Source organism: Polistes fuscatus, unplaced genomic scaffold (assembly GCF_010416935.1).
Source record: "Polistes fuscatus isolate 324 unplaced genomic scaffold, CU_Pfus_HIC Scaffold14, whole genome shotgun sequence".
Lineage (NCBI taxonomy): Eukaryota > Metazoa > Arthropoda > Insecta > Hymenoptera > Vespidae > Polistes > Polistes fuscatus.
This window is the reverse complement of record NW_025113042.1, coordinates 493,423-509,087: the sequence shown is the minus strand read 5'-3', so window position 1 is coordinate 509,087 and position 15,665 is coordinate 493,423. Positions and strand designations below refer to the sequence as shown.

Below are 15,665 nucleotides of genomic sequence, written 5' to 3'. Positions count from 1 at the left end.
GTAATATTGTAATACAATGCAACGACGATATCTAAATCCTATTATCTCAAATAAGCATTGATAATCCGCATAACCGTCACCAACTATGTCCTACATATTAACATTAAAAAATACAGATACAGAAAAGGAATGTAAGCATGAGAAGAAAGAACGAAACGTGGAATGTGAATTGCAATCATATAGATGAGAAGATGTTTTTAAAGTTTAAATTATTAGTTCGTGCATTGAAGAAGAAAATATTATTATAAAACATTTTATGAATTAGTAACATTATTGTGAAATTCAATTTTACAATATTTCGACAAACAGCTTTTCTTTATCATCTAAATAAGATTAGAAGAGGAAATAACATTTTGAAAACATAATCAGTATAAGTTAAAAGTGTTCCGACACGAGCTGTGAATAGAATATTCGCGAAATAAATGTAGAGTATTGAAATAATTGAATAGTAAAATATTATTGAAGAATATATAAATTTTATATAAATATTTTCATATTTTAAATTTATAGTATATATTATAGTGCTTGTTAAGTTGTTTTTTTTTTTTTTTTTTAAAGAAAATATGTTTTCGTTCATGTGTATCAAATTAAAGTGTGTTCGTGGAGTGATTTTACGATGAATTTATATATTCTGGTCAATCTATAGAATGCCTGGAGGCTTTCGGTCAATCTATAAAATATGCTTCAGTGGAGTGTGTTTATAGCACGTGATGAGAGGAGGGCAAAGTAATCTTAAGCTCTTGTAATTGAAACAAACTATGGAAATATAAAACTGTATACACATTGCCGTTAACAAGTTTCGGTTAATTTATAAAATATACTTCAGTTGGGTGTGTTCAGAACACGATAAAAAAAAGGAAAAAACATCTCAAGCTATTTTAAGTGAAACAAACAACGAAACTTGTTTATTCGTACACTTTCCGTACTGTGCACGCACACATGTACGCGTTTTCGCAACTACCTGACTATAAAAACCTAATTCTCCAAATTTTCACATTGTAAAGGTAAAAGGAGAAAATATAGGAAAAAAATCACGAATTCAATTATTAATAATTAAAGATATATTTTGTTATTTTTTTATTATAAACATTAACGTGGTGCTTGGTTTATGTTAGAAATTCAGCTTTTTTTCCAGACAGACCCCACTGAAACACATTTTGAAGGTTGACAAAAACTTGTTAAAGACATTATATACAAATAAATAAATTTTCATAGTTTGTTTAACTTAAACCAGCTTAAAAATACTTCAATTTCCCCCACCCCACCCGATGAGCTCTTAACACAGTTAATTAAAGCACATTTTATAGATTGACCAAAACCATCTGAGCATTCTATAGATTGACCGGACAATCTATTAATATATTCTACTCGATTGTATATAAAAGTTGAGTAATATATAAGACAAGTATATAAGAAATGTCTGTAAAGCTAGTTTTAAATTGAGCCGTTGCAGCTTTGTCGTAGTAAATAAAGCCACTGAAGAGGTATTGAAAAGACATTAAAAATAAAACCTTCTGGTTCTTGGTCTTGATTTTTTATTAAATGAGCAGAGAGCTGCAGAAAAAGAAAAAAGAAAAAAGAAAAAAGAAAAAGTAAGTGGAGATTAAGAAAACGGATTGATCGTTTGAAAGTCGTTTCTTTAAAAGGTACAACGAAGGGACAGCGATTAGTCACCCCGCATTTTATAAAATGAACTTCGTAGAAACGCATCAATCGATAGTAACCTTTGTCCTCTCACTTCTGTCCTTCCTCTTTAATATCCTTTAACTATGATTTTCAGCCAATCGAAATGTTGTATCGTAAAATTATTCAAATGCGTTACTTCTTTATATTTATAACACTAAATAATATATTAATATTTCTATCACGAGATGCATGTAATATTAATTTTTAATTATTTCTTTTTTCAATACGTAAATATGTCTTAAACGTTAATATATTCTACCTGTAATTGTTTATTTTTATCTGCATATATCTAATTTCTAACAAAATATAGAATAATGTTCTGTGCAAAATCAGATCAACAATAACTCTGTTAAAATTAAATAAATAATAAATTAATATATTCTACCTGTAATTGTTTATTTTTGTCTGAATTTATCTAATTTCTAACAAATATAGAATAATGTTCTGTGCAAAATCAGATCAACAATCACTCTGTTAAAATTAATTTAAAAATCAGTATCTGTTTCTTCGTAAGACGAACACTATGTGTTGATATATCTCACACTATTTGTTATAATAAAATCTAATAATAAATTTTTTTCAATTTGTGAGAGAGAGAAGATTAATTTTACATCGAACTTCTGCGGCCAATCGATGACTTATCCCGTGCAATTCTGACGATTCTTCTGTTGTCCATTCTGCTAATATGTTCGTTCCATTCTTTTTTTTTACTTATTCCGAGGCAGAGTGTCGTTTCTATGAGCCGCAATTTTTTTTTTTACGTTGGATAGGGGGCTAACCTGATCCAACAACCTTCCTCCTTTTTCCGGGCTTAGGACCGGCAACATGATCGCTGATCTCGATCCGCTCAGCGATCATGCAGGCGGAGTTTAATACTAAATTAATATTGTTAAAAAAAATCTATAAAAATCAAATGATTAAAAATTACATAAAATATACGATTTCAATTTTTTAACGATTTTATTATTAAAAGAATAAAACAATTCTGTGCCGTTATGATTAATTAATGATAATGTAATTAAATATGTCACTAAAATTGTCGAAGTATGTATTAATGTATTATTCGAAAAATTCACGTGTTTACCGTTTGAAATACGATAGACGAATAAAAGTGATAACTTTTTTCCATCTAACAATAAGGACGATCTCGAACCCACGACTGTTTTGTTTACGTTCTCGCGCAAAACTAATTACCTGGAATTCCGTATAATATTCAAATACACGAATCCCCAAAAGTAATTTGTATACCTAATTATTTATAACTGTAGACGACGATTAAAGTTCGAATAAGACTCGCGTAACACTGTTATATTTCCTTCCATTTTCATTTAAATATCAATATATAAATCAACACAAATGAAATTATAGAAAATAATTCTCTAATCAAAATATATTTCCAAGTAATCTTCCAGTCAGTTTCCTTGAACATAATTTATGAACTTTTTCGTATAAAATATATACGTCATAAAAATACAATTGGTCAATTAATTATAATCCACTTGAAGCCTACGAGGAACGAAAAAAGAAAAAAAAAATTGTTAATACCCAACTAACGACTGATAACTTCACAGATACCTGCTAAATTGTTTAGTATCAACGCTCAATTTATCTTATATGAAAGAATAAAAAAGAACAAGTAAGTGAGTGAGTGAATGAGAGAGAAAGAAAGAGAGAGACGTGTGATAGTAGTTAAAGAGGATAAAAAAAAGTAAAATCCTTGAACGAAGTGGAACCTTGAAGCAGAGAGTAGAAATGAAGGTGTTGACCCGTTAGCAAGGGCTGCCTTTACCTTGGGTCATCGGTCGATATAAATCAACGGATGCCGCCTTTCCCTTGGTGGTTGGGAATGGAGGACACCACTGACAGCCAGTAGTACCTTCATACCGCCACCCTTTGTAACATCCCCTAGAGAAAAAAGAAACGGGCGTTACGTAACTCTCGCTCCATTAGATTACATGCTTTCGCTCTCACTCTCTTCACGCGTATTCACATGTTCCTGTGATTTGCACGACTCCTTCGGCCAACCTAATGGGTGGGTTACCTTTTCGATAAGAATCCACATTTTCTACCGCCTTCCATTATTACCCTTCTGCCACTTTTTTCAACTCCAATCCTGATTTATGTTTACATGATCGAGATCTGAAATAACGATAAAAACCTTTTAAACAGACATAGCAATTTCAAATAATTACATAATTAATATCATTTACTCGCTATATTATTATATCTCGGATGTTTTTTACCTATGAATATGTAAGATTTGTAAGATTTATATTTATAATAGGTAAAGTAAAGTATTAGTAGTAGTATTTATTAATTAATAAATAAATGGTATAATGTTTTTAAGAGATAGAATAATAAGTATCTATAATCTAAAACATTTCTACCGATCACAAATTCGCTCTGATTTATAATTAATTATTATAAAATATTTCTAATAAGATCGCAAAAATGATAATATGTTTGCTAGAATTGTAAGGCAAATAAATCATAGCTTCAATTAACGAAACAATTCGTATTTTTAAGAAAAAGGTCATCAAAAAGAAACAGTCCTCCATTTGATCTACGATTTTTCTCGTCAATCTTCCTATCCCTTTTTTTTCTTTCTCTCTCTCTCTCTCTCTCTCTTTCTCTCTCACCGTCCAATTTGATTACGTAACCTTTTAAGCCGTGTATCACGAAAAGCAATCGCCCTTTTGTCTTTATTTCCTTTTGTGTTCACAGGTCTCCTTCTTCTCAACGAGCCCTGAACTCTCGAATAAGCAACGGTTCGAGTATTTCAGCAGAACTATTCCGAGTGATCATTACCAGGTCAAGGCTATGGTAGACATCGTTTTAAAAATGGGATGGAGTTACGTTTCTATCATATACGAGGAGAGTAATTACGGAATTAAAGTAAGTCATATACACGTTTACATTTGTTATTTTTTATTTTCATGATATTTTTAACACACGAAAAGTAGATTAGAAAATTTGTCACAATTTTTTTCAAACGATCAAATACGAATCAGAGAAAATTCTATTCTCCTTTTCCCCTTTTTCTCTTTTTCTCTTTTTTTTTCTTTTTTTTTATTGGAACTCAAATTACTAGAGATATATTTGCGAGTGTCCATTAGAAGCTTTTGTTCCACCAGAAACGTGATTCTTCTTTCTTTCCAAGAAACTTTCGAGAAAAATAGAAAAGTAAAGAGAAAATGAAAGGACGATTCCAAAGTTCTCGGAGGATATGAAAAAAAACAAAAAAGAAAAAAAAAGAAAGAAAAGAAAGAAAGAAAGAAAGAAAGAAAGAAAACTTGGAAAATTGCACGCGAAAGGTGAGAACGAGAAATTGTATAATAATCGTTTTGATCTAAATATAAATTAAAAGTGATTTTATAAAACTCGCGTTAAGAAACCCTTTGATATTTATTCAAATAATTATTCTCTCGATCATCGGGAAATGATTAATTTTATATTATAATCGATGCGTATACGACAAACAAAGATACGCAGTTTTACTTTTCAGAATATTATTTATTAAATATCATATTATTATTCTCGAATAAAGAATGGTAAATAACAAGAATCGTTTAGTAAGAAACAATAGAAATTTAAACAGAAATATAACCAACGTCGCATGCAGATATCAAAATCCAATAATTCAGAATAGGATAAAATAAAAGAGATGAATTTTAACGATAGTAGTAGTATTGCGAGATAGTACTTTTGTCATAAACCAATACGTAGATGTAACTCGTTTTTCTCCCCATCCATTTTCATTTTCCCGATACACGGTAGCGCATTCTCAAAGGGGCCTACACGTACGCGAAAATGAAATAATACTCTGTGTTCAATGAAGACCGGGTTTGTCAAAAAGAATTGTAAATATTTCAACGAGCTATTCGTCAAGCTCTCTTTCTCTCTCTCTCTCTCTCTCTCTCTATCGGGAAGTCCGTTAAACAAAATTATTCCATTGTAAAACCATGATATTCCTCTATTATCCCCGTTCGAAAAACACTTATCGCTATTCAAAGTACTTAAATGAGATTCCAAAATAGGTCATAGAAACTGCTTCGTCGCTTCCATTGAACTTTCATCTTCGACGATTAAATAGAAAATCCTTAGAAAATTAATGATTTTTTGCAATCACGCTTTTCTATACATATATTTATTTTGATCTCTTATCTTTTTATTACATCATTTCCATTCGAATTTTAATTTGAAATTTCTAGGAAAATTTTAATTAAAAATCAACGTTACGTTGACATCCGCTCTCGTAATAGGGATGATATTATCCGTCTTAAAATCGCATAAATTTGAGATCGATGTAGATCGTAGAGAGAGATAGGAAGAGAGAGAGAAGGAGATGTATGCAATAGACCAATTAGGTATCAATAGAATGCAACATCCCAGATGGCTTCGCTGTAAATACGGCAAGCGATATTGAAGCTTGTTGCAAGACTGACAGGCGCAGGATGATCCTGGAATCAGTCTAGAATCTCTAGGGTATTCTACAGGAATAACATTATCGAATATAAGACCAAACTATCTACGGATAATTGCTTGTTATTGGAAACAAAGATTAACTTAACAGTTACCTACGTATATACTCTACACTAAGGTGAAATATTATTATATTATAGCTTTATACTCGAATAAATATGTTTCTCAATTGATTCTATAACAAATAAAAAGAAAAATAAGTGTAATACAATTATATATCATCAAATATATTTAATACTATTTTATACATTATCGTAAGTGTACAAATCAATTAATTCGTGAAATGAAAATTTCAGATTTTGCACGAAATGGCTAAGCGTTGCAGGGAAAGCATTAATGGATTTCGTGTTTTAACGATAATGGATATATATTAAATGCACTTCTTCTTTTTTTTTTAATATTTGTAAATCATACTGAGAGATAGAATTGTTTCTATATACTTTAAATTCTCTCCTAATGAATAAAACGAAAAGGGAAACCTGTTTGTTATTATTTTTCTGAAATCGAAAAGAAAAATAAAGCAGAAGAGAACGAACAAATAAATAAATATTATAACAGTAATTATAAATTAAATGTTGTTTCGTGGAATAGAAAATCAGTTCGGAGATCGACATACTCAGACTTTCGCGATTATCTTCACTCGATGAACTTTTAATTGGAGAATTCCGTGAATAAATTCAACGAACGAACTTCATGAGTGAAGCTAATTAAAGGAACTCCGTAAGTAGATATATCTAATCAACCCCATCGAATATTCTATGTACAAAGAAACGAGAAAGAAAGGAATATAATTCTACCGAAATGAACTATAGTTATAATAAGATAAACGAGAGATTATGCATTATCTATATAAACTGGCTTTGACAAACGCAATACGTATACTCACACATTCACAATTTTGATTACACAACGCATTTCTATTTTATTTTATATAAATGATAACTCTTAACTGTGTTATAAGAAAATTAGTTTCTCAGTTATTCCAATTAAAAATAACTATTCTGTAGATATTCGCTATTAAATGAACGTCGTAACCGTGAAAACATATTTTCAGGAAATATATTATATATATATTGTACTTACATGGTTACTTGTTAATTTTTCTATGTATATTTTTTTTTTATTTATTTATATTTATTCTTATGTATTCTTTCTTTTGTTTTTTTTTCTTTTTTATTTTTTAATTTACTTATTTATTTATTTTAATATTATTTTATGTACATATGATATTTATTTATTTATACTTATCATTATTATTATGTATCTTTTTATAATTTAATTATTTGTTTATTTATATTTATTTTATTTTATTTTTTTTACTATCAGTATTATATTTATACCATCTTTATTTTATCTTTATCTTTCGATATTTTTTGTTTCTTTTCTTCATGTAACAATGGGTTATACTCGTAAATGTTTGAATAAACGAATAAACGAATAAACGAATAAACGAATAAACGAATAAACGAATATTACACACACACATACTTATCTCTTCTACCTTTTTCACACTTTACCTTGAATATTTTTCTCGTTCGGTTGAAACGATAAGAAACACGAAAGGCATACTAGGAAAAGTTCAACATCAAAAGTGTAGATCAATGACGTTAATAAAACAATACAAAATACACGGTTACGTATTTGTAATTTGTTTTTGCGAGTTGCGAAAGCAAACAAATTTTTTATTTGACAAGTTTTTATTTGAAAGCTGTTACGCGAAAAATAATCATAGATCTATTTCGATATCTCAAACGATTGAGGGGGGGACCATTTTCGAAATCACACTGTTACACAATTATTTTTATTAAGAAACTCGTTAAATAGGGACGAAAAACGTTATAAAATTGAATGATTATTTTTCATGACCTATAAACGACAACGGCTCTTCAAATATGTATTTAGGATGAATTTGAATATGCAGCATGCTAACGAAGTAGTGATTATTATGATCACAGTGATATTAGCATTGATATCGATAGTTACAGCGATCGTAAAGTAAATAATTACAAAGGCTCGTAAAACAATAGCAAACTTCCGTGTAAACTGTTGTTCTACTAGAATTCACAACATTCTCCGGAGAGAAATATGAACGCTTTGGAGTGCGAATGAATATCGATTAATATAAATTAATAATATTATCGGGGCTAACGATGCGATTTATTTAACTCTTCGAAATATGCTGAAAATCGAGACACCTGATTGATCTTTAATTACATCGAATAAATATATATGCATAATTAAATTAAATCAATTACAAATGAAATTACATGCTCGATGCATTCAAAAGTTAATTATCTTGATAAGCATTATGGTCGTTTTATTAATTATTACCTTTATATTTCATTTATTATACAAAAATTATTATAAATGTCATACGAAAACTTTTTCCTCTGATAAAGATTCATCGAAGTTCACAAGAACGGTCAGGGGTCGCGAATTCCCTTCATCTTCCCTATCTTTCTTTAAAGGGTCATGCTCAAGTCATCTGATGAAAAATAAAAGTGATTTTTCAACATTTTTTTCTATTAAAACAATAAATTATGGTTTAATCATGCTTACAAGGGCTCCATCAGACCTTCAAAAAAAAAACACTGCTTTTTTTTAACTCTACACAGTTTTAGGGATTCATTAGAACCACATACACTGTGCAAACACTAAAACTCGGAAGAAATATTACATACATTATTATATACCAGTGGTAAACAACGAAGGGTTGAAAAGTTTAAATCCTAATACACAAGAGGAACTAAAAAGTTCTGAGATGAAAGATAATACTTATTAGAAACTACAAAAAAAAAAAGAAAAGATCGATTATTTCAAAATTCTAACCGAACATGACCCCTTTAAAATGAAAATCGCTCGTCTTTATCCCATCCTTTCATTCTATTCTAGATCATTCTATTGACAATAACGAAGAAGGATTATCTTCAGTAACACGAAATTGACGTTCGTATACTCGACAAAATCCTTCTATTCGTAGCTTACCAAGGAAGAAAATGAAATCTATTGTACTTGTGTATGGGATACTTATATAAAGGCTATCAAATGTCTAAATAATAATTCATTTAAATTTAAATATTACAATTTTCGAATAATTAAAAGATGGAAATAACGATACACGTGTTTCATCATAAATAAAGAGTATTACAAAATTAAATATTATTCATATACGAATCAATCAAATATAATTATCTATCCAAAAATTATGGTAATTTCGTATATCGTTGATAAACATTATCACAATAACAAGTAACATAATTCCTGAATATCCAGGAAATACTATAGTAACTTAGAACAGGTGTGCAATCATATAAATAAAGAGTATTACAAAATTAAATATTATTCACTTAACTAATCAATCAAATATAATTATCATATTCTTCTTCTTCTTCTTCTTTTTTATTAGGACTTTATCCTGTTATAATAGCTTTTTTTATTGCTATTTCTAGGAGCGATTTATTGTTTTTACCGAGGGCAGGTTGCTAGTCTCACCCTCAAATAATAAAAAAAATATAATTATATTAAATATAATTATCTATTCAAAAATTATGGTAATTTCGTATATCGTTGATAAACATTATCATGATCGCAATAACATAATTCCTGAATATCCTGGAAATACTATAGTAACTTAGAATAGGTAAGAACGTGTACCTAATGTGTCTGTGAAATATGTAGGTGCGCGTGTATAAACGGGCCTTCCTGTTTCCTACTACTTGTAATTTATCACGTAACGTCGTTCGCTTCGCTAAAGAAAGACAATAAACAAAGACTGTTCTAAGGTAAGAGGAGAATGAGAAGATGGAAAAGGGTAAAGAAGGAGGAGGAGGAGGAGGAGGAGAAGGAGGAAGAGGAAGAGAAGGGGGTGGGGGAGGAGGAGGAGGAGAAGCAGAGGGACCACTGACCCAGATATTGGGCACTCATTGATTTATGCACGCCGCTTTTCCACTCGCTTAAGCAGAGATCCGTGTCCTGGCTTAGAAAACGCCCAGAACACTCGATCTCGACTTCGATCGGCTACATGGAGGGATGAGTGGGGTGGTGGATACAGGAGGGTAGAGGGGTACGGGCAAAAGAAGAAAAAAAGTATGGTTCCTACTTTGGAAAAAACTGTTCACCTCGTTGCGATAAGCTCCACTCTTCGAATCGATTTTTCCTATTCGTTCGACGACTCTTCAAAATGTCGAGAATGTTAAATCAAGGACATACAAACACATTTACGTAAATTAACGCTTAAAGTAGACGTTGATTTTAATATAATAATTTCTCGATTGTTGTTAACGCGAACAATTTTTGTTCTAAATCCAATAAATATGGAATAAAAAAAAAACTAAGAGGAAATTTTGATTTAATAAATATAGAAATACGAATTTAGAATGTAATCGTCATATAAAAGGTAATATAGGAAAAAATTCAAGATTTCTAATCGAATTAATTGCACTTATTTAACGACATTCTTATATGTATATACACCTATACGTCTACTCATTTACATACATACAACGTCGTTGTAGTTTAAACGCAAAAAAGAATTCTCGTGCCAAACTGCAAAAAAAAAAAAAAAAAACTATTACGTAAAAGACGAATAAGAAAAGGAAGGAAGAAGAAAGAAAATCGTGGAAATTCATGACGCGTGAAGCCCTGAAGTTAAAATCGTAATTTTTTGCCGTCTTTGTTCCCAAAGGACTAAGGGAACATATCTTGTAAGAAAAATTTGAAAAAGAACGGTGTTCGAGAGAGAATAACCTAATAATTTTATGAATGTTTTATGTTTTTAAGCGAACCCTCTTACATATCTATATGTATGTACCTCGCGTTAACGTATTTGTTGTTTAATATCTTCGTTCTCTCGTGGGTCCTTGTTTTTCTTCTTGTTGAAATAAAAAAATTTCTTTATAAATAAAAGAAGACAGGAAGATGATGATGAAGCGCGTAAAGTAAAGCGAAAAAATTCTTTTTTTTAGAGGAGTGACGTAAAAATCTTCCCGAGAGTTAATTCGAAGTACAAGGAAGCCAAAAAAAAAAAAGAAAAAGAAAGAAATAACTCGCGGAATATATAACATCACTTGTTGCATATAGGTAACCATAATAAAAAAAAAAAAAGAAAAAAACAAAAAGAGTAGCAATTTTACGGCCAGAAATATAATACTGCATTTAAAAGCATTTCAGAAAAAGAATAAAAGTGCAATTAGAAAATAAAATGAAGAAATAACGTACGAGAAAAGTAATTCGTCTAACGAGAAATGAAAAAGTATATCGGATGAGTGAATTGAAGATAAAGAAATCTTTTCATCTTTCATATAACTCGTGAAAATGAAAATCCTAGATATTATCTCAGTTCGCTACTTTTCCATATTTCTATGATGTGTTGTACGTGCGGTACACAAATCCTTTGTACTTCTTCTTCTTCTTCTAACTCTTCAACCATAAATTATATGAAGAAAGATTATATTTACTGTAAGTTTTCTTTTTTTTCTTTTTTTTTTTTTAATTTATATCGACAAAGAAAAATAAAAGGAGACATTTCCTCGTAAAAAATAATGATTTCTCATTTCGCAGGCTTTCGAGGAACTCGAAGAATTACTAACGAAGAATAATATTTGCATCGCAGTTAAAGAGAAATTAGTTAAAGATTCTGGAGTGGCGGAAGAAACGGCTTATGATACTATTGTTTCCAAATTACTTACTAAACCACGTGCTAAAGGTAAGAAAAATTTATTTGCTCAAAATATGGGAAAGAATTGATCGCTAATTATGGAACTAATATTAAGTAAACTGATTTCGTAATATATTACGAAAAATATTATGTAATATATATATATATACTATACAATCTTCCCGAGAGTTCATTCAAAGTACAAGAAAGCAAAAGAAAAAAAAGAAAAAAAAAGAAAGAAATAATTCTCGGAATATATCAATATTTCGGAAAATATTATAATATCTATGATAAAAATAATTTCATGAAATATGCGTGTGTACAAGATGTTGCGAATGCATACAAATGAAATAGAAACAAAAATTATCTTATATTGTAGAAGGAAAGGAAAAGGGAAGGGAATATTCGATATTTAAGATAATCAACTCGAATAAACTTAATGTTCCCGTATAAATGTTAAAATTGTAATAAGCCCAAAAAAGAGAGAGAAGTTTTAAATAATTTTCACGTACGACTTCTTCCTTTCCTTTGATTGCAGCTCCTTGAAATTCAACTTCTACTTCGGTATAGTTAGTTAGCTTCATACACGAGGCAAATACAAAGTTCATTTACGTTGGGGGGAAAAAAAAAGAAAAAAAAAAGTTATTCGTTAAAGGGAATAAAATGTTTTTTTTTTTTTATTTCTCGCGCGCGTCATCGTTTTATTTAAAAATACTACTGCCCACGGAGAATAATTCAATTCGATAATTCATCTCGTTAAAATTTAACTCGTATTTTATGAAAGCGAGTGTATTATACCGTGGTGGCTTGTGCATAAATTAAAAGATACAAAAACCGGATGCGTTATATAACTTTAGAAAATGAAAAAGGTAATAATTTTCAATGTTCACAAAACTGGACGGATAGTGAAGGAAAATGGCGCAAAGTTAGAGGAGAAAGGAAAAAAATAAACATAAAAAGACTAATGGAGCAGAGAAAAGATATCGTAAGGATGAGCCTGTATATAAACAAAAAATAACGTTTCTACGGAAATAAATAGCTCGTACTATCCCATTGCACCCCATACTCTAATTTTACTTAAGCAAAATGAAAATATACGCGTATTAATGACTAAAACGAAACAAAACGACTAATTTTTCTCGTTAAATAGCAAAAAGAACAAAATATCACGAAGTTTTAATATATAATATATTAATACATTTCGTGCTATTCACAAAAAAAAGCACCAAAGAGACTAAAAAATACACCTCTGATGAATATTCCGTATGAATAGATAAACCGAACGCACAAAAAAAAAACAAATTTTCAAAAGTTAATTTACTTATTTATTGTAAAAAGTAACTGCAAAAAGGACATAGGTGTATTAATTTTCAGATACTGGTAATCCTGAAATATTGCGCGAATAAATAAGATATACGAGGTATTTTAAAATTGGCTCGTGTATTCCATAAAACAGAGGACACGTTCGCAGCATCGATGTTGGGCTCCGTTAACCAGTGGGCTCGATTCCCGCTGGAATTCAAATAATAAAGGATCATCCCATACATATATTTTGCAAAAACATTCTCACTTATTTTTCTCTAACATCTCGCGTTTAATTAATTATTAATGCTATGCGTTGAAACTTTGGAAAGAATAATCCGATAAACGAATATCCGATAAATGTAAACTATTCCTAACACGAGATAGGTAGACTTTTCAAGGCATCTAACTCGAGCTAAAAATCTAATAAAGTTATTCAATTCAAACTGTACTAACTACATTACATATCCTTTATCGCACAACTATACGTCACATGTAAAATGTTATAAAACTATAAAATTAATTATATATATATATATAAATGCATTTACATATAAATTTACAAACTTTATCAATAAATCAAGCACGGCACGTACAAATTCTAGCTTTACCCACAACTCTACTAATTATATTATACAACTTGACGCGACATAACACCAATAGTATAAGTTATTAGAAATGTCAAGAAGAAACAAACTAGGCGACACGATGACGCGTTCAATTTAACGCGTACACAAATTTTAATATAAAAACTTCAAAGAAATCTAAAAAAATGATACATAGATAGATAGATAAATAGATAGATGTTAAGAGAAAAAAAAAAGTATGTTTATTTTTTTTGTTCTAACAGGTTGTATAATATTTGGATCGGATCAAGAAGTAGCAGGAGTTATGAGAGCCGTCAGACGGTGCAACGCGACCGGTTCATTTTCTTGGATAGGCAGCGATGGATGGAGCGCACGAGGTTTGGTGAGCAATGGTAATGAAGCAGAAGTTGAAGGTACACTTTCCGTTCAACCCCAAGCGAATCCTGTCATGGGTTTTGAGGAATACTTCCTAAATCTCACTGTCGAGAACAACAAGCGAAACCCTTGGTTCGTCGGTAAGTGAAAGTTAGGCAGGGATATGTATGTATATATATATATATATACCCCGTCAAACATTTCCCAGGCAACTCTTTAAAACAAAATAACTTTACGTGCTAACACGGTATGTGTGTATGTAACCTAGGTTTTCATTTATCGTTTCGTTCCTTTTCGTGCTACGTCCGTGCGGCTGCGTGACGACTGACGTACGCCGCACACTTTTAATTAACGAACACTTCCTCCTCTTCCTCCTCCTCCTCTTCTTCTTCTTCTTTAATCTATCTTTCTTTATTCTCTCCAAAAATTATATTCATTTATATCATCGTTACAATATCATTATCATTTTCTATATCATTTCTCTTTAATATTATACCTAATTATTTTCTACATTTATTTTTGATTACCCGACGATGTAGGAGGAGAGGTATTTTTATAAATCAATAAAAAAAAGCCATTTTATCATCGATTCCCTTTCGACGTTTTAGAATTTTGGGAAGATCACTTTCAATGCCGTTACCCAAACTCTACTTTAACGCCACACAATCAAAAATATACGAAACCTTGTAGCACCAAAGAACGACTTACCAAAGAGAACACAGTTTTCGAGGATCAATTGCAATTCGTATCAGATGCGGTTATGGCTTTTGCCCATGCATTCAGGTACGAGATAATTAAATGTGATTAATCAAATAAGACGAAAAGGTTGAATAAATAGAAAAAAAAATGTACTATTCTATCTCACAGAGACATGCATAGGGATCTTTGCGGTAACAAAACTGGATTGTGTTCTACAATGAAACCGACCGAAGGTACAAAGCTTTTGGAGTATCTACGCAAAGTGCAATTCAAAGGTGAGCAATTACGTCGCTTTCAAAGAAAGGCAATTCATTAAACGCAATTGGTTTCCCATTAGCATTGGTAACACACAATGATTCCATTTAGTGAACTCAAATATGTATCTAATTACTTGAATTAGTCAATATATTAAATATTCTATATTTTATATTTAATTAAACAATATAGAATATAGTATTGTATGGTACTCAATTGATCGATAAATAAATGTTCAAATTATTAAATAAAAATAGTAAAAATATTTTATTTATTTAGATATCATATAAAATACTATAAATGTTAATATTATTTCATTTGGCCAAGTTAGTATGATAAAAGAAGAAACAATAATTTCTGAATAATATGATACATCCTTCCAATATCTATTTCTTTTTTTTTTTCAAAGGTTTGAGCGGCGATGAATTTCGTTTCGATGAAAACGGCGATGGCCCAGCAAGATATAACATCATACATTTCAAACAAACCGAACCTGGCGTCTACAAGTGGATACGCGTTGGCAAATATCTCGAGGGAGTTCTACATTTAAACATGTCTAGTAAGCTACCATTGCAAAGGATTCCAGAGAACATTCTCAATTTGCTATTTCTTTAGGAACACCG

The 15,665-nt window shown here is 30.3% G+C and overlaps 1 protein-coding gene across 1 annotated transcript in view; it reads left to right on the top strand.

The window, feature by feature from the left end:
- The window catches only part of LOC122514281 (metabotropic glutamate receptor 2-like), a 163,734-nt gene that overhangs the window by 144,968 nt on the left and 3,101 nt on the right, over positions 1–15,665 (top strand). Inside the window, 6 exon segments of the mRNA XM_043631009.1 lie at positions 4,411–4,581; positions 11,728–11,872; positions 13,977–14,228; positions 14,697–14,871; positions 14,956–15,062; positions 15,452–15,601. Coding sequence (XP_043486944.1) covers positions 4,411–4,581; positions 11,728–11,872; positions 13,977–14,228; positions 14,697–14,871; positions 14,956–15,062; positions 15,452–15,601 — 1,000 coding nt within the window.